We start from the raw sequence: 24,829 nt of genomic DNA on the forward strand, positions 1-24,829 counted from the left end.
GCCTGACTACTGGCTTGTCAATTGCAACCATCTGCAAGGCACTCTCTTTCACCCTCTGGGAAAATGGCCATCCATCAAGTGCCAAAGACAGTCTGTGTGCCCTAAAGTTCTCTGCAAGTGCATGTTTCAAAGCTGGGATTCCTGGAGCAAGCTGACTAGTTACATTAACAAATCCCAGGGAAAGGAAGCCCATACCTCATGAAGATGAACATTTTAAACATGTGAGTTCCACTCAGAGGACACAGACCACATCCCCCAAACACTGAGCACAGTGGAAGGTAGTGGGTGAGTTTACAGATTCTTTTTAAGAGTAGTAGAGATCTTTGTCCCTTCTCAGTTCTGAAATCATCATAAAGCAACAAATTTTCTGTTTTTGCTACTCGATGGCCTATTTAATTCACATCATTAAGAGTACAGCGTCCACTGACAGCGTATCTTAAGACTTGAGATTAGCAATTAGTATGTAAGAGATATTTGGTGTTTTAGTTTTTTGTTTTGTTTTGTTTTTTGACATCCTGGTGACTACTTTAAATTTTTATAATGTGTATGCTAATCCTAGAATGCACATAAATGATTGAATCTGAACTTTTTCTCTAAGCTCTGAAGTTTTACCATTGTTAAGAAGAATTTGGCTCACACGGTTCAGTTAATGATTTGACAGCTTACTGTTTTCCCTGTGAGGTTCTTGCCCTGAGTTTTCCTGGGATTGTGATGTCCTTTTGTTGTTACAACAGCTTAAGCTCAGGCCAGGGCTTCTGAACAGAGAGTGGAAGGGAATCTTTGAGCCAACACTAGTCAGGAGTTATCACTTCTTCCCTATAGATGAATAGCTCAAGTTTGAGAATGTATTGCTCTTCATGGCCCTTTGTGTTGGCTAGGGTTAAGTGTAAACTTGACAGAAGCTAGATTCACCTGAGACATGGGTCTCTGGTCTGGTGGGGGATTATCTTAGTCTTGTAGTAATACGGAAGGCTCCTTTTTAATTGTAGGTGGTACTGGTCACCCTGGACTGTCAAAAATGAAGAAGGTGGGCTGACCACGTATGCGTACATGCATTTCTGTCTGATCCCTGAGTACAGATGCAATGTGACCAGCTAGCCTTCTGTTCCTTCCATGCTCTCCTCCCTGCCTGCTGCAATGTCTTTCCTGCTATGATGAACTATATTCCTGTGGAACTATAAGCTAACATAAAGCATCTCTTGAGTCACTGATGTTAGTGTATTTTATTACAGCCAAAAAAGTGTAATTACATAAGATGAAAGCCACATTCAGAAATAAAAGGACATGGTAGGACTCATGGCTCCAGCTGCATATGCAGCAGAGGATGGCCTAGTCAGTCATCAATGGGAGGAGAGGCACTATGTCCTATGAAGGCTCTATGCCTCAGTGTGGGGGAATGCCAGGGCCAGGTAGCAGGAGTGGGTGGTTGGTGAGCAGGGGGGAGAGGGGAGGGGATAGGAGATTTTCAGAGGGGAAACCAGGAAAGGGGATAACATTTGGAATGTAAATAAAGAAAATATCCAATAAAAAAAAGAAGCAAGGAGAGTTTTATATTTTGACTAAAGTTCTTAGCAATTTAAAAAGTAACATCTAATAAAAATATTTTTCCATTATAAAAAAACAAAACAAACAAACAAAACCCCCAAAAAGAAATAGAATGACTTTGAATGGCATTCTGCTATTTCCATAGCTCAGTGCCTTGCTCAGACATGTTCAGAGAAACTTTTCCTGCACTAAATGGGAACAAATACAGAGACCACAGGCAGATAATATGCAGAGTGAGACACCTTGGAACACTCAGTCCTAAACGAAATGTTTCTCTCCATCAATTCCCTCTCCCCCAACGCTCAGGGAACTCTAAAAAGGAGGAGGCAGAGTTAAAAGAGCCAGGGGAATGGAGGGCACCAAGGAAACAAGAGCTTCCAGACACAGCAGGGTCGGCACACACATGGGCTCACAGAGACTGTGGCAGCATTCAGCCTTGCCAGGTGGGATCCCAGTGCTGAGAGAGGAAGCGGACACAAGCCCCCACCTCTAACCCAGAAGCTATCTCCAATAGAGAACCACTTGCAAATAAAAGCACAGTTTTCTCCAACAGAGTCTCATTGGGTATAGCAACCACTCTTAAGGTCAGATCCCATGCCCAGCAGTAGGTGGGTAACACAGTGGAACTTTAAGGTTTGTCTTACAATACTTTGTCAGGGCTTCTGTTTGTTTCCCTTAAAGGCCCTTTGTGTATATACTATGGTTTCTGGGTTTGTGTTTTTATGGGTTTTCTGCATGTGCAAATGTATCCATGTCTCTGAGGCTATCTGTGTTTTCTTGAGCTTTGTCCTTGGCTCTTTTGCTTCTGTTTACTTGTTTGGTTTCTTAACCTAATTTAATATTTTTAAATGCCTGCTGGTATCTTAATGAGAGAGAGAAATAAAGGGTGTGGATACTGGTGAGTGGGGAAGTGGAGAGGAACTGGGAGGAGTTGGGGGAATCATAATCAAAATTATATATATATATATATACATATATATACATATATATAAAATCTATTTTCAGTAAGAAGAGAAAGAAAGAGAGAGAGAGAGAGAGAGAGAGAGAGAGAGAGAGAGAGAGAGAGAGAGAGAGAGAAAGAAAGAGAAAGAGTAATACCATGAGGTCCATACCATGAGGTAATAGACAATGAATGGAAAAGGATCTCAATCAAACAGTCTCTTAGAACTTTATATCTATCTATCTATCTATCTATCTATCTATCTATCTATCTACCTATCTATCTATAAATCTATATCTATCTATACTATATATTTTATTTTATGCTGGGTTTTCTGAAAATGAATTGCTACAGGGCTGGTGGCATTGACTTTAAAGAAAAACCTAAATAAACACTAAATTGAGCCTTGACTATTTGTTCATTTTTTTCATTAAAAGCTTAAGTATTTTAGGTAATGTCAATAAATCATTCCACTATTTCCAGTTTAACACTTTGTGTGGGAAGAGAACCTCCAGCTCTTTCTGTGGTTTGCTGTTTGCCTCTGAAGAGAGTTTACCAATCCACAGAGCATTTCAGATCTTGGGATAAATTATTCATTTCCTATTTCACTTACACAAGTAAAAAGTATAATTATGCTGTCATGTTCTTCCTCATAAATTATTTCTATATTTTGGTACAGTAATAAATAATTCATTCATAAAGTATTCGAATAGTACCTTATATATACTATTTTAGTTTATAAATACATAAGTATCTAAAAATGTGAGCCGAAAAGAAAAGAAATACAACCAAAGGAGCTAGTTTTTATTTTAATGTATAGGTTGCCCAAATATTATGTGGAAAACAGACAAACTATTTTTAAAATATCACTTAATAAGAGAAGACTGTCACTCTTACCCCTGAGGACTGAGTGTCCATGATTATGGTTATAAATAACCATTGGCAGCCATTGAAAAATGGTACCATAATAGCACAAATTACAAAGGTTGGACCTAAGGTTCTATGAATTTCTTATTAGTAAAAGGTATATGAATAAAACCTCAAAAATTAATATAAGGTATAGTACCTTGAGCTGAAAAGATGGATCATCAGTTAAGAGCATTGGTCACTCTTCCAGAGGCTCTGAGTTCAGTTCCCAGAGCCCATGAGGCAGTTTACAACCATCTGTAACTCCAGTTCCAGAGAATCAGATTTCCCTCTCTAGCTTTGACAGGCACTAGGTACACATAAGGTGCACAGAACTATGTTCAGGAAAAACTCTCAAACACATAAATTAATCATATAACAATTTAAAAAGAAGTGGATACCTCATAAATATGCTCAACCAAAGGACCGACTTCCTCCTCTTTGTGTGGCTTCTTTTCTGGTTCCCAGTTGTGGATGGGCAGAACAATCTGCGGAGGGTGGGACACTCTGTAATATGAAATATTAGGTTAATTACTGATGAGGGCCCACTAAGGATGTCTGTTGCTATTAATATATGCAACTGGTTTCATATATTACACTGATTTCAAAGGAAGCAAGTTGAAGTTATCTAAAGATATATATAACACATGGTACGACACTGTCAGTAAGGCTGGGTGAAATGATGGAGTGAAGAGTGGAGACGCAGAAGCTCTGCAGTTTTAGTTACTGGTCTATTCTACAGCCACTGTTTTACAGTCTTGCACATCTTGGACACTAGGGGGCAGAGTAGAGAGCATTCTTGAATGGGCATAAACAGTTGAATGCACATACACCTATGTGCATTCATAAAGCCTGCTACTTATTCTTTTTGTAAATATGTGTATGTACCTCTGTGTTGTGTGTTGGTGTATAAATACATCTAGGATCCCGTGAGTTCTATTCAATCTCCAGTTTGGAAAAAGTAGTTTCTGGTTAAAGCTGCCTGCAAAGAACAGCAGCTACTCTGTGTATGTTCCTTCTTTCTAGATTCACTGCAGGGAGCAGAGCCAGAATCAAACCCGGAAAGGGTCAAGTATGACGGAGGCATAGAATTGTTTTATAGAAAGTTCAAGGGGCAAGAGAGGTGGAGCTAAAGTGTTGCCATCATCTAAGTATGAAATTAACTTGACATTTGCAGTAAACACATAGACATACATTTTGCAGTGAACACATAGACATACATTAATTTGTGGCCTCATGTGTGCATGTATGTGTGGCACATGCATGTGCACACGTGTTTTCATATGTACTCCTCTCTCGTGGAGGAAGTGGAGGCCTGAGCTTGATGCTGAGATGTGTTCTTCAGTCACTTCGGCACCTTGTATTCCTTGCAGGACAGCTTGCTGACCTTTGCATTCCCTGCTTTGGTTATGCTGGGCTGGACATGCAGGGAGCCTCAGGAACCCCAGTCTCTGGCATTCTGTGCTGGGGCTACAGTGGCTTACACAAAAAGCTTTTTCCATGCACTGTGAGGACCCCAGTGCAGGTCCTCATTCTTGCACAGCACTTACTCCAAGCCATTCCCCAGCCCCCATACTAGAATGTGAAAGTTTTCTTTACGGCATTCTAGAAATTTATTATTGTAAAAGAATCCCTCAATATTTTGTTAGAATTAATTTCCACAGAATGTATCCTTATGTGGGTTTAAAATGCTACTTTAGACAACTGGGGACAGCTTCTGGGACAAGCGGAGGCACAGAGCTGCTGAGGTAGCACCCTTTGCGGGCCGCAGACAGACAGCCACCATCCGGACCAGAGGACAGATGTCCGCCTGGCTCCGAAGGCCTCAGCCTCAGGAGCAGAGAGCACCATCTTGGTTCCGGGACTCCACCGAACTTAGGAATTTAGTCTGCACAGGTGAGAGTCTGCACCACAGAAGCTGACAGCTTCTGGGACCTGCCAAAGCAACACAGCTTCTGAGAAAGGTCCTGTTTTGGGCCTTCTTCTTCGGCCAGGAGGAGGTCCAAACACAAGATATCTGCGCACCTTCCCTGTAAGAGAGCTTGCCAGCAGAGAGTGCTCTGAGCACTGAAACTCAGAGGAGAGAATCTGTCTCCCAGGTCTGCTGATAGACGGTAACAGAATCACCAGAAGAACAATCTCTAAACAGAGTCAACTATAACAACTAACTCCAGAGATTACCAGATGGCGAAAGGTAAACGTAGGAATCTTACTAGCAGGAACCAAGACCACTCACCATCATCAGAACCCAGCACTCCCACTTCGCCCAGTCCAGGGCACCCCAACACACCCAAAAACCTAGACCCAGATTTAAAAGCATATCTCATGATGATGGTAGAGGACATCAAGAAGGACTTTAATTACTCACTTAAAGAAATACAGGAGAACACTGCTAAAGAGTTACAAGTCCTTAAAGAAAAACAGGAAAACACAATCAAACAGGTAGAAGTCCTTACAGAAAAAGAGGAAAAAACATACAAACAGGTGATGGAAATGAACAAAACCATACTAGACCTAAAAAGGGAAGTAGACACAATAAAGAAAACTCAAAGTGAGGCAACACTGGAGATAGAAACCCTAGGAAAGAAATCTGGAACCATAGATTCGAGCATCAGCAACAGAATACAAGAGATGGAAGAGAGAATCTCAAGTGCAGAGGATTCCATAGAGAACATTGGCACAACAATCAAAGAAAATGGAAAATGCAAAAAGATCCTAACTCAAAATATTCAGGAAATCCAGGACACAATGAGAAGACCAAACCTACAGATAATAGGAGTGGATGAGAATGAAGATTTTCAACTCAAAGAACCAGCAAACATCGTCAAAAAAATTATTGAAGAAAACTTTCCAAATCTAAAGAAAGAGATGCCCATGAACATACAAGAAGCCTACAGAACTCCAAATAGACTGGACCAGAAAAGAAATTCCTCCCGACACATAATAATCAGAACAACAAATGCACTAAATAAAGATAGAATACTAAAAGCAGTAAGGGAAAAAGGTCAAGTAACATATAAAGGCAAGCCTATCAGAATTACACCAGATTTTTCACCAGAGACTATGAAAGCCAGAAGAGCCTGGACAGATGTTATACAGACACTAAGAGAACACAAAGGCCAGCCCAGGCTACTATACCCAGCCAAACTCTCAATTACCATAGATGGGGAAACCAAAGTATTCCACGACAAAACCAAATTCACACATTATCTCTCCACGAATCCAGCCCTTCAAAGGATAATAACAGAAAAAAACCAATACAAGAACGGGAACAACGCCCTAGAAAAAACAAGAAGATAATCCCTCAACAAACCAAAAAGAAGACAGCCACAAGAACAGAATGCCAACTTTAACAACAAAAATAACAGGAAGCAACAATTACTTTTCCTTAATATCTCTTAATATCAATGGTCTCAACTCCCCAATAAAAAGACATAGACTAACAAACTGGCTACACAAACAAGACCCAACATTTTGATGCTTACAGGAAACTCATCTCAGAGAAAAAGATAGACACTACTTCAGAATGAAAGGCTGAAAAACAATTTTCCAAGCAAATGGTATGAAGAAACAAGCTAGAGTAGCCATTCTAATATCTGATAAGATTGACTTCCAACCCAAAGTCATCAAAAAAGACAAGGAGGGGCACTTCATTCTCAAAAGGTAAAATCCTCCAAGAGGAACTATCAATTCTGAATATCTATGCTCCAAATACAAGGAGCCACATTCATTATAGAAACTTTAGTAAATCTCAAAGCACACATTGCACCTCACACAATAATAGTGGGAGACTTCAACACACCACTTTCACCAATGGACAGATCATGGAAACAGAAACTAAACAGGGACACAGTGAAACTAACAGAAGTGATGAAACAAATGGATCTGACAGATATCTACAGAACATTTTATCCTAAAACAAAAGGATATGCCTTCTTCTCAGCACCTCATGGTACCTTCTCCAAAATTGACCACATAATAGGTCACAAAACATGCCTCAACAAATACAAAAATAATGAAATTGTCCCATGCATCCTATCAGATCACCATGAACTAAGGCTGATCTTCAATAACAAAATAAATAATAGAAAGCCAACATTCACGTGGAAACTGAACAACACTCTTCTCAGTGATACCTTGGTCAAGGAAGGAATAAAGAAAGAAATTAAGGACTTTTTGAAGTTTAATGAAAATGAAGCCACAACATACCCAAACTTATGGACACAAGAAAGCATTCCTAAGAGGAAAACTCATAGCTCTGAGTGCCTCCAAAAAGAAACTAGAGAGAGCACACATTAGCAGCTTAACAACACACCTAAAAGGTCTAGAAGAAAAGGAAGCAAATTCACCCAAGAGGAGTAGAAGGCAGGAAATAATCAAACTCAGGGGTGAAATCAACCAAGTGGAAACAAGAAGAACTATTCAAAGAATTAACCAATCAAGGAGCTGGTTCTTTGAGAAAATCAACAAGATAGATAAACCCTTAGCCAGACTCACTAGAGGGCACAGGGAAAGCATTCTAATTAACAAAATCAGAAATGAAAAGGGAGACATAACAACAGATCCCGAAGAAATCCAAAACACCATCAGATCCTTCTACAAAAGGCTATACTCAACAAAACTGGAGAACCTGGATGAAATGGAGAAGTTTCTAGACAGATAACAGGTACCAAAGTTGAATCAAGATCAGGTTAATGATCTAAACAGCCCGATATCCCCCAAAGAAATAGAAGCAGTCATTAATAGTCTCCCAATCAAAAAAAGCCCAGGACCAGATGGGTTTAGTGCAGAGTTCTATCAGACCTTCAAAGAAGACCTAATCCCAGTTCTTCACAAACTTTTCCACAAAATAGAAACAGAAGGTACTCTACCCAACTCATTTTATGAAGCCACAATTACTCTGATACCTAAACCACAAAAAGACCCCACAAAGATAGAAAACTTCAAACCAATATCCCTTATGAATATTGATGCAAAAATCCTCAATAAAGTTCTTGCTAACCGAATCCAAGAACACATCAAAACAATCATCCATCCTTACCAAGTAGGTTTCAACCCAGGGATGCAGGGAAGGTTCAATATACAGAAATCCATCAACGTAATCCAGTATATAAACTAACTCAAAGACAAAAACCACATGATCATCTTGTTAGATGCTGAGAAAGCATTTGGCAAAATCCAACACCCATTCATGATAAAAGTCTTGGAAAGATCAGGAATTCAAGGCCCATACCTAAACATGATAAAAGCAATCTACAGCAAACCAGTAGCCAGCATCAAAGTAAATGGTGAGAAGCTGGAAGCAATCCCACTAAAGTCAGGGACTAGACAAGGCTGTCCACTCTCTCCCTACCTATTCAACATTGTACTTGAAGTCCTAGCCAGAGCAATTAGACAACAAAAGGAGATCAAGGGGATACAAATTGGAAAGGAAGAAGTCAAATTATCACTTTTTGCAGATGATATGATAGTATATATACGTGACCCTAAAAATTCCACCAGAGAACTCCTAAGCCTGATAAACAGCTTCAGTGAAGTAGCTGGATATAAAATTAACTCAAACAAGTCAATGGCCTTTCTCTACACAAAGGACAAAACAGGCTGAGAAAGAAATTAGGGAAACAACACCCTTCTCAATAGCCACAAATAATATAAAATACCTAGGCATGACTCTAACTAAGGAAGTGAAAGATCTGTATGACAAGAACTTCAAGTCTCTGAAGAAAGAAATTAAAGAAGATCTCAGAAGATGGAAAGATCTCCCATGCTCATGGATCGGCAGGATCAATATAGTAAAAATGGCTATCTTGCCAAAAGCAATCTATAGATTCAATGCAATCCCCATCAAAATTCCAACTCAATTCTTCAACGAATTAGAAAGGGCAATTGGCAGATTCATCTGAAATAACAAAAAACCTAGGATAGCAAAAACTCTTCTCAAGGATAAAAGAACCTCTGGTGGAATCACCATGCCCGACCTAAAGATGTATTACAGAGCAATTGTGATAAAAACTGCATGGTACTGGTATAGCGACAGACAAGTAGACCAATGGAACAGAATTGAAGACCCAGAGATGAACCCACACACCTATGGTCACTTGATCTTTGACAAGGGAGCTAAAACCATCCAGTGGAAAAAAGACAGCATTTTCAACAAATGGTGCTGGCACAACTGGCTGTTATCATGTAGAAGATTTCGAATTGATCCAGTACTATTTCCTTGTACTAAGGTCAAATCTAAGTGGATTAAGGATCTCCACATAAAACCAGAGACACTGAAACTTATAGAGGAGAAAGTAGGGAAAAGCCTCGAAGATATGGGTACAGGGGAAAAATTCCTGAATAGAACAGCAATGGCTTGTGCTTTAAGATCGAGAATCAATAAATGGGACCTCATAAAATTGCAAAGCTTCTACAAGGCAAAAGACACAGTCAATAAGACAAAAGACCACCAACAGATTGGGAAAGGATCTTTACCTACCCCAAATCGGACAGGGGACTAATATCCAATATATATAAAGAACTCAAGAAGGTAGACTCCATAAAATCAAATAACCCCATTAAAAAATGGGGCTCAGAAATGAACAAAGATTTCTCACCCGAGGAATACCGAATGGCAGAGAAGCACCTGAAAAAATGTTCAACATCCTTAATCATCAGGGAAATGCAAATCAAAACAACCCTGAGATTCCACCTCACACCAGTCAGAATGGCTAAGATGAAAAATTCAGGTGACAGCAGATGCTGGCGAGGATGTGGAGAAAGAGGAACACTCCTCCATTGTTGGTGGGATTGCAAGCTTGTACAACCACTCTCGAAATCAGTCTGGCAGTTTCCTCAGAAAATTGGACATAGTACTACCGGAAGATCCAGCAATACCTCTTCTGGGCATATATCCAGAAGATGCCCCAACCGGTAAGAAGGACACATGCTCCACTATGTTCATAGCAGCCTTATTTATAATAGCCAGAAGCTGGAAAGAACCCAGATGCCCCTCAACAGAGGAATGGATACAGAAAATGTGGTGCATTTACACAATGGAGTACTACTCAGCTATTAAAAGAACGAATTTAAGAAATTCCTAGGCAAATGGTTGGACCTGGAGGGCATCATCCTGAGTGAGGTAACACATTCACAAAGGAACTCACACAATATGTACTCACTGATAAGTGGATATTAGCCCAGAAACTTAGGATACCCAAGATATAAGATATAATTTGCTAAAAACATTAAACTCAAGAGAACGAAGACCTAAGTGTGGACACTGTGCCCCTTCTTAGAATAGGAAACAAAACACCCATGGAAGGAGTTACAGAGACAAAATTTGGAAGTGTGACGAAAGGATGGACCATCTAGTGATTGCCATATCCAGAGATCCATCCCATGATCAGCTTCCAAATGCTGACACCATTGCATACACTAGCAAGATTTTGCTGAAAGAACCCAGATATAGCTGTCTCTTGTGAGACTATGCCAGGGCCTAGCAAACATAGAAGTGGATGCTCACAGTCAGCTTTTGAATGGACCACAGGGCCCCCAATGGAGGAACTAGAGAAAGCACCCAAGGAACTAAAGGGAACTGCAACCCTATAGGTGGAGCAATAATATGAACTAAGCAGTACCCTGGAGCTCTTGTCTCTAGCTGCATATGTATCAAAAGATGGCGTAGTAGGCCATCACTGCAAAGAGAGGCCCATTGGACTTGCAACTTTATATGCCCCAGTACAGGGGAACGCCAGGGCCAAAAAGGGGGAGTAGGTGGGTAGGGGAGTGGGAGTGGGTGGGTATGGGGGACTTTTATTATAGCATTGGAAATGCAAATGAGCTAAATACATAATAAAAAATGGAAAAAAGGCTACTTTAAGAATGTTCATTAATTAATGTAGCCTGTAGCAACTCCATCTTTCTCCCTTCTAGACTGTTCCGTCTATTAAGTGTCCCTTTCTCTTTATTGTTGAATAATCTATGGTATGGTTTGTTTACCATTGACCCATTAAAAACAATTTGGGTTGTTTACAGTTTAAGGTGATTACAAATGAATTTCTATAAGCATTTATATACAAGTTTCTGTGTAAACTTAAGTTTTCATTTTCTGGTAATAAATTTTTTGTCTGAGATAAAGTAAAAGAGTTTTGATAAGTTGAAGTGTGTTTGCTGTCAGGAACCTCAAAACTAAATATTTAGTTATATGATATGAACTCCATTTGAAAAAAAACTAAGAGGCCTTGTTTTTAATTTCTACTAATCCCAAATAGCAAATAACATCATTTATTGTCTTAAGTAATGTTGACCCTACCAGCAATGGACAGTATCCTATACAGGCCTTGGTTAGTCATGATTTTTTTTTTCCTCATTTTAAATCTTTTTCTTTCTTTTATTATTTGGTGTGTGTGTGTGTGTGTGTGTGTGTGTGTGTGTGTGTGTGTGTGTATGTGTGTGTGTGTGTGTGTGTTGGTTTGAATTAGGAGGTGAGGCTTTATTGGAATAGGTGTGGCTTTATTGGTGGCCTTGTTGGAAGAAGTGTCACTGGGGGGGGGGGGCTAAGGGGGGGGGGCTTTGTGATTTCAGATGCCCAAGCCAGGCCTAGTGTCAGTCTCTCTTCCTGCTGCCTGGGGATCCAGATGTGGAACTCACAGCTGCTCCTCCAGCACTGTGTCTGCCTGGATGCTGCCATGCTTCCCATCATGATGATACTGGACTGAACCTCTGAAATTGTAAACTAGCCCCAGTTAAATGTTGTCCTTTATAAGAGTTGTTGTGGTCACGGTGTCTCTTCACAGCAGTAAAACCCTAAGACTGTGTGTGTGTGTTTGCCATGGCATCCACTATGAGTCAGCACTTTTCTCCTCCCATTTTTGGGTTTGGTTCTGAGTATAATACTTGGCTTTTCAGACTTGGCAGAAAGTACATTACTTGGTGAGCTATCTTGTGAGCCGTTTTGTCTCTTAACAAAGCCTATTCCACTGGATTATTTTTAAAAGGCTGCATATTTCAGGAATTCTTCATGAGCTCAAAGTATATGGTATTTCCACTGATGGCAATGTTTACCTAATGTAGATCTGTGTTAAATCAATCCTTTATTCTAATGAATTGTGTACCAATTGGCTCAAAGACAATGTTGATGCATGTAGTACTGAATCAAACAACACAATAAACACTGTTACCACTCAAGAAACTCTACTTGAGATTATTTTAAACTATAAAAACAACAAGAAATAAAAACGGGCTTAACATAGTGCATAATAAAGTAGCTAAGAATAAACACTATTGGCCAAAAGAAAATGAGATTTTCCTAAAGGCTGAACACAGAAGATCTTCAACACAGTGACTATTTGTTCCTTGAAGAATTAAACACTGGAACTAATGTTTGAAAAGAGTAACCAGAGGAAAGAATTCTGCTATGTGATATGGCCAGAAAGATCTTTTAAACTGTCAGAGAATAAACTGTAGTCAAGTATTGGACATTAATGTAGCAATTAAAATAATTGCATCCACAGGAGGAACCCAGTTTTAATTGTTTAGATTGCTAGCAAGAATGAATAGAAATTTCCCCATTCACTGCAACTGACGGCAGAAATATATGTGAAAACATTACTCCCATAAAGTGAATGTGTGAGAATGAAGGCAGTCACCATCAGCCCTTCAACTGCCTTGACTCGCTTATACATTATTGAATCCTAGAAACTTTCCTCCAGTTTATATTCATTTACAGAACAATTTTAATTTAGAATTACAGGATAGCTCATATGCCGTTGTAATTTATTATTATATTACTATTTATTATTATTGGTTTTATGAGACAAGGCTTCTCTGCATGGCCCTGGCTGTCCTGGAACACACTCGGCAGATCAGACCGACCATGAACTCAGAGATCCATCTGCCTCTGCCTTCTGAGTGCTGAAATCAAAGCATGTACTACTATACTCGGCTTGGTTCCTATAATTTCTGGTTAGCAAAACTAAAACTACAGGGCATTTGGCAGCACAGATCTGTAATCCCAGCTACTCACAGGACTGTAACTAATCAAGAGAGTGAGGCAGCAGAATTGGAAGTTCAAAGGTTACAGAGTGAGTTTGATATGGGTTATAGAGTGAGTTCAAGGCCCAACAGGGAAACTTAGTGAATTCTGTCTCGTAAGAAAAAGTAGAAAAAAATTTTAAGGAGATAGCTGTGTGGCAGAGCGTTACTTAGCATGTGTGAGGTCCTACATTCAGTCCCCAGCACTGAGAAAAATCAATACAAACACATCAAACCCAACTCAGATAAACAAACAATGAGAAAGCTGTAAGATTAGCAGAGGCATGAGATGGGGCTCATGAATACTAGTGGCATTGTTGAAAATACATAGAAGACAATTAATGCTATATTTTCTTCCCTGAGCTCTTAAAACAGTAGCTCTTTTTTTTTGAGAAAGAGGCAAGAGGATGAAATTAAAACTCAACAAAAATGAAATAACAACTCCTAACTCCCCATCCCTGGGCTCCAAATGAGTCACTTCCCTTGAGTCAGATGAATCAGAGGAAAAATCACAAAGCAAGATAGAAACCCAATATAGCAACACTTGAGAGAGAGAGAGAGAGAGAGAGAGGGAGGGGGATGTGTATGTGTGTGTATGTGTGGTGCATGCTTGTGTATATGTTCCTGTGTGTGCATGTGTATAGTGCATGCTTGTGTATGTGTTCCTGTGTGTGCAGACATGTTCTGTGCTTGTGTATCTGCATATGTGTATTGTATGCTTCTGTATGTGTTCCTTCCTGTGTGTGTGCCCGCAGTGTATGCTTGTGTATGTGTTCTTGTGTGTGCATATGTGTGGTGCACACTTTTGTATGTGTTCCTGTGTGTGCATATGTGTGGTGTAAGCTTGTATGCATGTTCTTGTGTGTGCATATGCGTGGTGCACACCTGTGTATGCGTTCCTGTGTGTACACATGTATGTGGATCCCAGTGGTAATGTCAGTGGACTTCTCTAGTTTAGTTTTTGAGACATGTCTCTGAGTGACAGTGGAGCTTGCCTATTGGAAAAGACTTACTGGCCCACAAGCCTCAGTGATCCTCCTGCTCCTACCTCCACAGTACTAAGATTACAGTGATGGACACCATACTTGCTTTCTAGAGTAGGAGCTACCAATGTTCTTAGGTCATTGAGCTTGCACTGCAATACTTTAGTGACTGAGCCATCGCCCAAACCCTTAATAAAGTCATTAGTAAAGAAAAATATATGGAATAAATCATCAAAGATAGAATTTCTTTTTTTATTAGATATTTTCTTTATTTACATTTCAAATGTTGTCACCTTTCCTAGTTTCCTCTCCAAAATCCTCCTATCCCCTCCCCCTCCCCCTCCCCCTGCCCCTACTCCCCAACCCACCCACTCCCATTCCTGGTCCTGGCATTCCCCTATACTGGAGCATGGAGCCTTCATAGGACCAAGGGCCTTTCCTCCCATTGATGACCAACTAGGCCATCCTCTGCTACACATATAGCTAGACCTACAAGTTTCACCATGTATTTTCTTTGATTGGTGGTATAGTTCCAAGGAGCTCTCGGGGTACTGGTTAGTTCATATTGATGTTCCTCCTATGGGGCTTCAGTCCCCTTCAGCTCCCTGGGTATTTCTCTGGCTCCTTCATTGGGGACCCTGTGCTCTGTCTAATGGATGACTGTGAGCAAAAGGTAAATTTCTAGATTGAACTAGGAGAGGGGGCAAACATAACCTACAATGGAAAAACAGTCAGAAAGGCACAAAACAGACAAGAATGAAAAGAAAAAAAGGAAAAAACAGGGAGGGTAGTATGGCCAGGTGCTGTGCTTGTTGAGTGGCCACCTTCCTCTTCGTTCTCCAGAACAAGGCAGTAATGGAAGAGGATAGCATTGTCTCTAAGAGGCATAGCAACAAGAAAGCTGGCCATAATTCTGAGTCAAGAGAGGGGCAAGAGAGCTACCCAGGCTCCCCTGAAATCAGGACTTCCTGCCCTGGTGGAGCAGAGGAATCCAAGTGGGAGCTAAGAACAACAAACTCAAGCTGGAGGACACGCTCTCAGCAGGAGGGAGACAAGAGAAGATAGGGAATGAGAGTCAGGTAGACATTTCAGCAGGCGCACTGCACTTTCTGAAGGTCAGGGTTGTAGAAGTCGGGATGAATCTTGTTGGGATAAAAAACGCATGTGCAGGTACTGAGGCTGGAGAGATGCGTGGTTGGGATGGAAAGCGCATGTGCAGGCTGGAGAGATGCTTGGTAGTTATGAACATTTGGATGGAGGAATGCTTCTAATGTATTTAATGAATCTAGTATAACCTAACACTTAAGAAAGAAAAGAGATACTGTAAGAAAACTATAGAAGAACACTTCTCATGAGCATAAATATGAAAGTCACCAGCACAATTCTAGTAAGATCAGTCATAAAGTATCCCCAGAAACCAAATTTAGTTTAAACTTTCGAAAGAAAAATGAATTGGTTTACAGTTTCCATGGACCCATGGAGAGGAAGACATAACTATTTAATCATCTTCATAAGCATAGAAAAAGCATTGGACAGAACTCAATACATATTCATCCATTCTAGCAGTTTTCAAGCAAAAAGAAGACAAACAAAATCTAAAGGGGAACAGACAGAACTTGAGAGAAAAAAGTTATAAAAACTGTAAAGTCAACATCAGACTAAATGTGAAAGACTATATGATGCTCCTTGTACCATGTCTATCCAATCTTGAGCTAGTGAGCCTAGTCTTTGCTATAAGAGAAACAAAACAAAATAAGTACATTCAACTTTGCCCAAGAAGAGGTCTTGCCTTTGTCCTAATTTTCTGAGAGATACTTTTGAAGATACAATTTTATTGATGCCCAAAGTGACAAGATATGTCTAAGCCTTTGTGACACACTAGAAATTCCAATAAAAAGGCTTACTGTGAGGTTGTCCAAACCAGAAAGACCAACAGTATAATTTAGATGGGAGCATTGGTCATATCATTTTAGTTAACTTGGAGATAAAAATCATTTAGGTGGGCAAGCAGGCAATCAATCAATTAATGCCCCTCTACAAAAGACCAATAAAACTTGTGTTAAAAATAGTGCTCTGCACATTGTTACAAATCAATACTGGGAAGTAATAGGTCCTACTCTCCAGACCAGGACAAGGAGAAGCCAGTGTTTGGCACTTGTCCAGTTTCTTCCTCCTTGCCTTCTTACTTTGAGGACCTTGATCTGATCTTCCCCCAGCAGTACCTAACTTCTGTGAGCGTGAGCGCTTTCAATGAGATCTGTAAGCAGCTGAGATTAGAAATGATGGTGCTTGTTCTAGTTTGCTCTCTGTCACTGTGATTAATATTTCAACCGAAAAAACACCTTTGTGAAGGAATGGGTTTATTTCAGCATACAGTTTTAGGTAATAGTCTATCATTGAGAGAACTCAGGGCAGGAACTCCAGCAGAAACTGAAGCAGAAACCATGGAGGGATGGTATTACTGGCTAGCTCACAAGGCTCTGCTCAGTCCACCTGTCTAGGAATGGTGTTGACATCTAGGACTTTTTAGGGAGGCTGGGCCCTCCCACACCAGTCATCAGTCAACCATTCCAGACATAGCCACAGACTATCTTACTGTGGCAATTCTTCAGTAAAGGGATCCTTTTCCCAGGTGACAAGGCTGTGTCAATTTGACAAAGAAACAAAACAAAACAACCTCAATCAACCAACCAACCAAAAAAACCTAGGACGCTGTTTCTTTTTGGAATCCTTAAGTTTGTAGTTGGCTAAATTATATATAAATAAATTATATATGTGTGTATGTGTGTGTGTGTGTGTGTGTGTGTGCACGCGCGCAAGAATATGGCTCTTTCTCAAATTCTTTATGCTAACTAGAAGAAGTAATTCTCATTCTGAATGAGTTCCCTTTGTGACATTCCAGGAAAGGCCAAAGTAACATGACAGAAAATAGATCAAGATGCCAGAGGATGGAGCCCAAATAAATCATGACCGTCAATGGTCTCATGGTATTCTAAATTTATAAACTGGGCTCTCCAAAGTGTGAACTTTACAACATGTAATTTATATCTCAAACTTGACTTTCAAAATAAAATGGACACCCAATAAACTATGGAAAGATACATCTGACTGATAGCCTAATGTCTATATTCATGGTCATAAGTGCATCCCTGTGAGGCAGCTGGGAAATCAAAGTACCTAATGATCTGACCTTTATCCCACTGAACACTAAACTTAGTGATTTACCACTTACCCTCTGATTTCGACCTGAGCAATGGCAGTGATGTTGATCTGTACACGCTCGAAGTTGCTGTCAGGATTGTCCTTATTGGAGCTAAAACAGAGACATGACACAATTTCACTATACATTCCCACAATCGTGAGAACCATACTATATATATATATCACAAGAGCAAACCACATTTCCAATTTTATCATTTGGAAAAAAACAATGGGATTTAGTCTTCAGAATCATAACCATTTGTCCACAGAGATGAAGAGCTCTTAGAATGTATACAAACCATTCAACTCTCCCCAGGAAGGTGCTTCATTTGGAAGCACTACAGAGATGGAAAGAAGCTAACACTTTAGTTAGAATAAACCAAAGGGCATTGAATTGAGTTTGTGTTTCCAACTTCTATCTCAGACAAATTCTTCTGCTTCTTGGTATATCACGCTCAGTGCTCTTTAAATTGAAAATGACAGCACAGTCAACTCCAGATTTTCCACGCTAATAAAATGGAGACCTGGCATGCATGATCCAGGGCAGCGTATAATCAAGAAAGCTTTTGGGTTTGGCTCTAAAATGCACAACCATATATTGTTTTATCAGAATTTTATCTCTTTGTAGCTTCTTTCTTAAGTTAATATTAATTTAAAATGTGTTTTATTATATGTAAGTTAATAGTAATATATAAGATAAGTGTTTGTAGTCATCACATACTTTCAGGATGTCCATGGCAAGGAACAGGGAGTGTATTAGAAGCCTAGCTATGCATTGCATAAGCAGGCAGTTCAGAGGATGTGGGTGCTTGTGAAATGCATCAAGAGTCTTAAGACAGAGGATGTGGGTTTCACAATTCCTTATTGAATGTGGAAGAAAAATTTAAGTTTGCTGTTTTTCTCTCACACAAATATAATTATTTCATCAATTATGAAATTGAACTTTGTAAAAAGTGTACATGTTAAGCAGCTGGGGCTGTAAGGAAAATTAAATAGAACTCCCCAGAGGCTCAAGCAGTGCCTGGGCCTTGGATACAGCCACCACCCACACTTCATGCCCCGTTTGTGCTTTCAGCAAAGCCATTCTGCGATGGAACACCACTGTGGGTGGTGGTTGTAATCGGCTTTGTAAGGTCAGAAAGCCTGCCCTGTGGTCCTCATGAGCACCGCTTGGATCCACTGCACGAGCCCTTACTGTGAAGATGGTTAGATAGAGTCGCAGCAGTCTTCTGATGCTGTCCCAGCCCGGGCTTGGGAATGCATTGGATAAAATCCTGCTTTTCAACCAGGGGTGCCTTTGAAAAGTCCTGATCCTCGTATTTACTGATAAGGCAACTTAACGTCTGAAAACATTAGTAAGAGGTATAAACTGGCAGATCGCAGGCTTGTTCCCTGCAGGAGACTTCCCCCTACTAAGCTTGTAAGGAGTCTACAGGAACTTCCACACCAAAGCATAAAGCCCAGTTGTAACCATCTATTTTCAGTATTAGCTACATCTGGGGGTGTGCTTATTTTTCCCTTTTAAAAGAAAGTGTTCAAAAAATTCAGCTCCTGAAAATTGTTTTTGAACCCGAGTTTCACATCAGGCTGTAAGAGACCGTTTTGATTTTTAATTACATCTATTTATTCTTCGTTAGTATGGGTGTATCTGAGTGTCCATGTACTATAGCATGCAGGTGGCCATCAGAAAATCACTGTAGTAGCCGGTTCTCTCTCATAAAACCATGGAGGTTCTGGGGAACTAAGCTGGAGATCAAGCTTGGCAACAGGTACTTCATCTGTGGAGCCATCTCCCTTGGAATTCAGCAAGAGCAATGGCTGTCATCGAGCAGTCCTTGCTCACTTAATGAGACTGCTTCCTTCCCAGTATGCCAGCGCTTTCTGTCCTCACAGTGTTGATAAAGTCTCCTGGTAAGGAAGGACCTGGCTTCATATACAACTCAGCTGCTTCCTGGACTTCTTTCCTGGAAGGAAACTTCCTTCACTAATTAATACCATAGCTACATGCAAACATGTCATCTAACCTTTGCTGAGAAAGCAACTTCAAGAATGCTTCCAAAGGTGTGTGTGTGTGTGTGTGTGTGTGTGTGTGTGTGGTGTGTGTGTAAAACTGTGTCCTGACATTCAGGGTGGGCAGGAATTCCCCCATATAGATCCAGGGCTTTGAGAGACCATTTAATGCCTTTATTTGGCAACAGGAAATATTTTAAGTGCTATTAATATATAAAGCCAACTTATCTCCTGACTTTAGTTTATAGAAACAGGCATTTGTCGTGGGTTGTGGTAGAGTATAGGCTGTGGAGCATTTGATTTAATTTATTTTTTTGTTTGAACACATTTAACTTGAATGCAAAGCCACCTCAGTGAGCTTTTACATCTTTGGAACTAGCCAGGAAAGCAAACAAATAAACACCTTTCAAATACGTTATAGTATTTTTGTATGAGCTGCCCTCAAATTCTTTTATTTCTCAAATAATTTTGGAAATTTAAACCCTGAGGGTTTTTCCCTGCATTTTTATAATTTTGAAAACAGTTGCAACTGTCATGAGCAGAAATGGAATATGATTATGACTTGTTTTTAGAAGAACGCGAAGGTTGATCATTTGGTCATTTCTGATTCTACTAGATTCAATCCTTCACTGATGATTCATTGCTTAAACTATGATCTGTATTGTGGATTCTGGGGAGGCTCACTCAGGACATTATATAGGACCTCTTGTTCCTTTGGCAAGAAACGGTTTGCATCAGTTCTCTTATCTAAAAACCAAGAGGGAAGCAATGGGTTTGCTTTGTATCTTAGTCCTGGATGGTCCTCCTAGATGAGGGCTATGTGCCTTTTATAAGAGAAGTGTCTTTCCCCGAGTGACATAGGCTTTATGCCTATGAAGAATCACTACCGTCAACATTGATGGGGAGAAACGGAAGCTTCAGGCTTCTGGCTAAGGTGATATCAATGTCTTCACTTTAAGATTTCCTCCCTTTAAGCTTAGTAATACACACTCATGGGATTTTAAAAGTTGAAGAATTGGGGACCGTGTGGATCTTTGGAGGAATATTTATTTTGGTGGATGTGAAGAATTGCTTTAATAATCTTTGAATAGAATGAAGAATTATTAAAAAAGAATCAGACCCCATCATTAATATAGATAAAAAATTTAAAGTTCTAGGAGTCACAGAAAATCACTTACATCCAAGAAGGGGCCAATTATGGTAAGAAATGAACATCTGAGCCAGCTAGACTTCCTTCCCTAGAAAACTGGATCAGGCTTTGAATGGGGACAGGGAGACAAAGTGCTAACACATTTTAGATCTAATCGGTTACATTCTTATCCTAAGATTTCTCTAAGCCTTATGTGGACATAACTTTAATTGGTGTAAGAAAGTAATCTGCCACTCAGGGTCATTATCATAAAATCTATCACACTCTAATATCACTTCCTCTTATAAGACACTAAGGTATATTACATACTACTTGAGAACCAAGTAACAGACACCAAGTTTACAGCTATTCATACGGTTACAACAAGGGTTCCATATACTAGTCAAGATATAAATGATTGTGGAACATACCATATAACATCTATATCAATGTTTTAAAAGCTTTTAAAATGCTTGACTGAAAAAGTAAAAAGGTCCATTTGACAGAGCATCTTAGTAGTGATTTATATTTTTCAATGAGGAATGGTTCACATACAAGACAATTATACTACAATATATATTTTATATACTAATTATATCACATTTTATCTATTTCATTTCTATTTGTTTCAGTGAGTCAGGACCATTAAATTCATTGTACTGAAGCCCATATCTGGGAAATCCCAGCCTGAATGTGTTATTTCTTTGTAGGCCTTTCTCTTCATGAAATATCTCTGGCTACAAAATAACAAACAGAATAGACAATGAAAGGGCAAAGTCATGGCCACATATTTGAATAGGTCAGCCATAGACAGCTGTCTGCATGGCTCAAGGTTGTTAGAGAATGGCCCAGTCCGCAAACAGGGCTATATCACCTTTGACCTATCACAGAACAACCACTCAGACCATTCTTAGACTTAGCCCCTTTTGAACATTTAGGAAATCATAGATTTCACTTGCAAGATCTATCTTTTTTCTTTAGATTTTGCCCCAGAGATTAGCCACTGACTGGCTGCTCAATACATCTGGTAAGAGAGGGTTCAGGACTTCATTATATATAGTATAGTGTAGTACAGTCCTTTACAGTATAGCACAACAGCCCTGTATATGGAAGGAAACAGAGTGGAAGTAAGTCAGCAGGACTGGGAAGCTGCTCAAGACCACAAAGCTGACTATTTTACACCCTGGCCTATATTATTTAATCACTTTCAAAAAGCACAATATCAAAAGAGCTGAAATAATTCATAATAATAAAGAAGAATGGGTCTGTGAAAGTCTAGATTCTCATTTTAGGAGAAATTTTAATGTGCACGTTCTTGGCCACCATGCATATTTTCATTTGAGAACAAGTGATGTCAACAAAGTTGGCATGTAGAAGTCTAACCTTCTGATTTGGAGATCGAAGTTAATGCTCATATTTGTTTTCTCAAGGCGAGGAACAGCAAATCGGAGGCCCAGAGAAAACTAGAAACAAAAAAACAACACACATAGGACACAAAGGTATTCACAGGAGGACCCCTTACACAGTGTGACAGTTTCTCCTTAGTAACCCCTATTCCAGTCACCACCATAGCCTTTATCTCCTGCTCTGGATGTCTGGGAGGCAAGACATCTGCACTGAGACCACAGGGCCCAGAAGATTCAGTTCAATACATGTTCTTTCTCCCTCTCTCTCCTCCCTCCACCCTCTCTCCCCTCTCTTTCTCTTCCTCTCTCTCTCCTTATAACCTCTCCTCTGTTTCCTCCCTGATGCAAAAATTCCAATAATACAAATATATAAGATTTAGAGAGCTGTGATGCTTATGTTTGATAGACACTGGTGTAGTTGTAGAGATCACAGCTGTGGCATCAGTGCAATGAGGTGGGTGATACTTCTAATGATGCTCTATGAAGAAATAAATGTACAGCCTTCTGCATGTCATGCATGTTAGCTATGGTTTGGAAAATCTACACAAGCAAAATTACTATGTGTTTGAAAGCAGTGGGAGTGAACTGTAAGGAAATATTCCAGAAGAATATGCTACCGTCAGGTTGGGGTAATGGTTGTGTGAGTTTCTTTGTTTTCCTTTATTGTCCAAATTGTAAATATTGCTCTTAGTATTTTGCATCCTGAAAATACTTTTAAAACAATTTTTATTAGATATTTTCTTCATTTACATTTCAAATGCTATCCTGAAATTCCCCTATACTCTCCCCCCATCCTCTCTCCAACCCACCCACTCCCGTTTCTTGGCCCTGGCATTCCCCTGTAGTGGGGCATATAATCTTTGCAAGACCAAGGGCCTCTCCTCCCAATGATGGACGATTAAGCCATCTTCTGCTACATATGCAACTAGAGACACGAGCTCTGGGGATACTGGTTAGTTCATATTGTTCCTCCTATAGGGTTGAAGACCCCTTCAGCTCCTTGGGTACTTTCTCTAGCTCCTACATTGGGGGTCCTGTGTTCCATCATATAGATGACTCTGAGCCTCTACTTCTGTGTTTGCCAGGCACTGGCATAGCCTCACAAGAGACAGCTATATCAGGGTCCTGTTAGCAGATGTGGGCATATACTTTCTCATACACATACACATAAATAAAATAGAATAAGTATTTTTTTAAATTGCATATATTAACTAAAAAGATTTTGGCCCATCTCTTTTGCTATTGATTTTTAGAGAAATTTGCAAGTTATGATCCTTACTAGCATATACTAACTATTTTATGTCACCATGGCAGCTACATGCAAACCACTTTTCCCTTTAAAATTTTAAGTCAGACTTCTGACTTAAAGACTTGACAAAATTAAGTTAAAATAAATGCCACTTTTTTCTGACTCTTAAAATATTAGGCCTGGGGTAAGTATTCCTGGTGATTTATTTATTTGTACTTTTGTAAATACCAGGACTCCATTTCCATCTGTAATTTGCTCCACTCCATGGCCAGACAGTGTTTTCAAAGTACAAAATGAAGGTGCAGGTGAATCAGCATGTTTAATAACAAAACAGAAAGCAAGAAAATTAGATGTGTTTGAGGGCATTAAAGGGCAAGATAAGAAACCTATTAGGTTTCTTCTACTAGGGAACCTGGAGATAAACGAATCTAAACAGTTTACTTCCCTGCCTTTTTGAGCTTATTTGCTGGTGAAATAGATAGATGGCCTCTCACGTAAACACTTCCATAGTTCAGACTATTCTGCTATTTACACCCTTTTCTCAGAATGGCCAAGTGGGCAGCTTTTAGTCTACTGTTAGTCATAGCTATGGTGATTTTAGACCATCTGCAGTCTAGATGTAATACTCTCAATACTGAACAGGAATGAGTGACTGTGTCTGTAGATGCAGGCCTTGATACCCTCGTGCCAAACTGGTTTTTTCTTGTCTTTAGGTAAATATCTCTATATCATATCAAGTGGTTGGCTTTATTTCCTTGAAAACTGGCAAGAGAGGTTGCTAGTTTCTAACTGAGGGGATGCTAATGGGGGATGCGCAGCCTATCTTTCATATCTCCTTTGTAAATATCCCATCTGCAGCTCATTAGCTTCACTCAAGTTCTTCCCACAACATTGCAGACCAGATAGAACACGGGCTTTGTGGTCAGGCCTGGTTGGCATCCTGTTTCTGCCTTTCATCATCTGTGTGACTTCAGGCAATGTGTTTGACTTTTTCAGACCAGAGTGTTCTTGTCTAGAAAAATAGGTGAAATGCAGTAAGGTAACATTAAAGTAGTTATTCAAGGGTCTGGGCTTGGAACATAGAAGACATTCAATCTATGGGAACTACTGGGAATCTGTTACGGGAATTTGACCTGTATTAAAATGTTTCTTTAAGTTAATATATATATATATATATATATATATATATATATATATATATATATATGTAAGTCTATAGTATCCCAGCTAGCCACATTTTTTTAAGTACTCAAGAGCATGGCAATGCAATAATGTAAAGAGGAAAAACTATTATTTGATATACACACTGTCCTAAAGTATAAGTTGGGAAGAGATGTTTAAGAAAATGTTGCAAATATTCAGTTAAGTTTGTGAAACACTGGGATAAAAGATTTATTTGCTAGAAGACTTATCAGCATCTTTGAAATATAAGACTCTGGACCC

General features: G+C 39.6%; 1 protein-coding gene across 4 annotated transcripts in view; it reads right to left on the reverse strand.

Annotated features, from left to right (window-relative positions):
• The window catches only part of Itga8 (integrin alpha 8), a 195,354-nt gene that overhangs the window by 49,898 nt on the left and 120,627 nt on the right, over positions 1-24,829 (reverse strand). For all 4 annotated transcript variants that reach the window (NR_138462.1, XM_006497475.4, NM_001001309.3 and 1 more), the window contains 3 exons: positions 22,115-22,194; positions 17,624-17,704; positions 3,793-3,898 (listed from right to left, as the gene is read on the reverse strand). Coding sequence is in view for 3 of the 4 variants with exons in the window: in XM_006497475.4 (XP_006497538.1) it covers positions 3,793-3,898; positions 17,624-17,704; positions 22,115-22,194 (267 nt within the window). In the remaining variant the exon portion in view is untranslated. The remainder of the gene's footprint in view (positions 1-3,792; positions 3,899-17,623; positions 17,705-22,114; positions 22,195-24,829) is intronic.

This window comes from Mus musculus, chromosome 2 (genome assembly GCF_000001635.26).
Source record: "Mus musculus strain C57BL/6J chromosome 2, GRCm38.p6 C57BL/6J".
Taxonomy (NCBI): domain Eukaryota; kingdom Metazoa; phylum Chordata; class Mammalia; order Rodentia; family Muridae; genus Mus; species Mus musculus.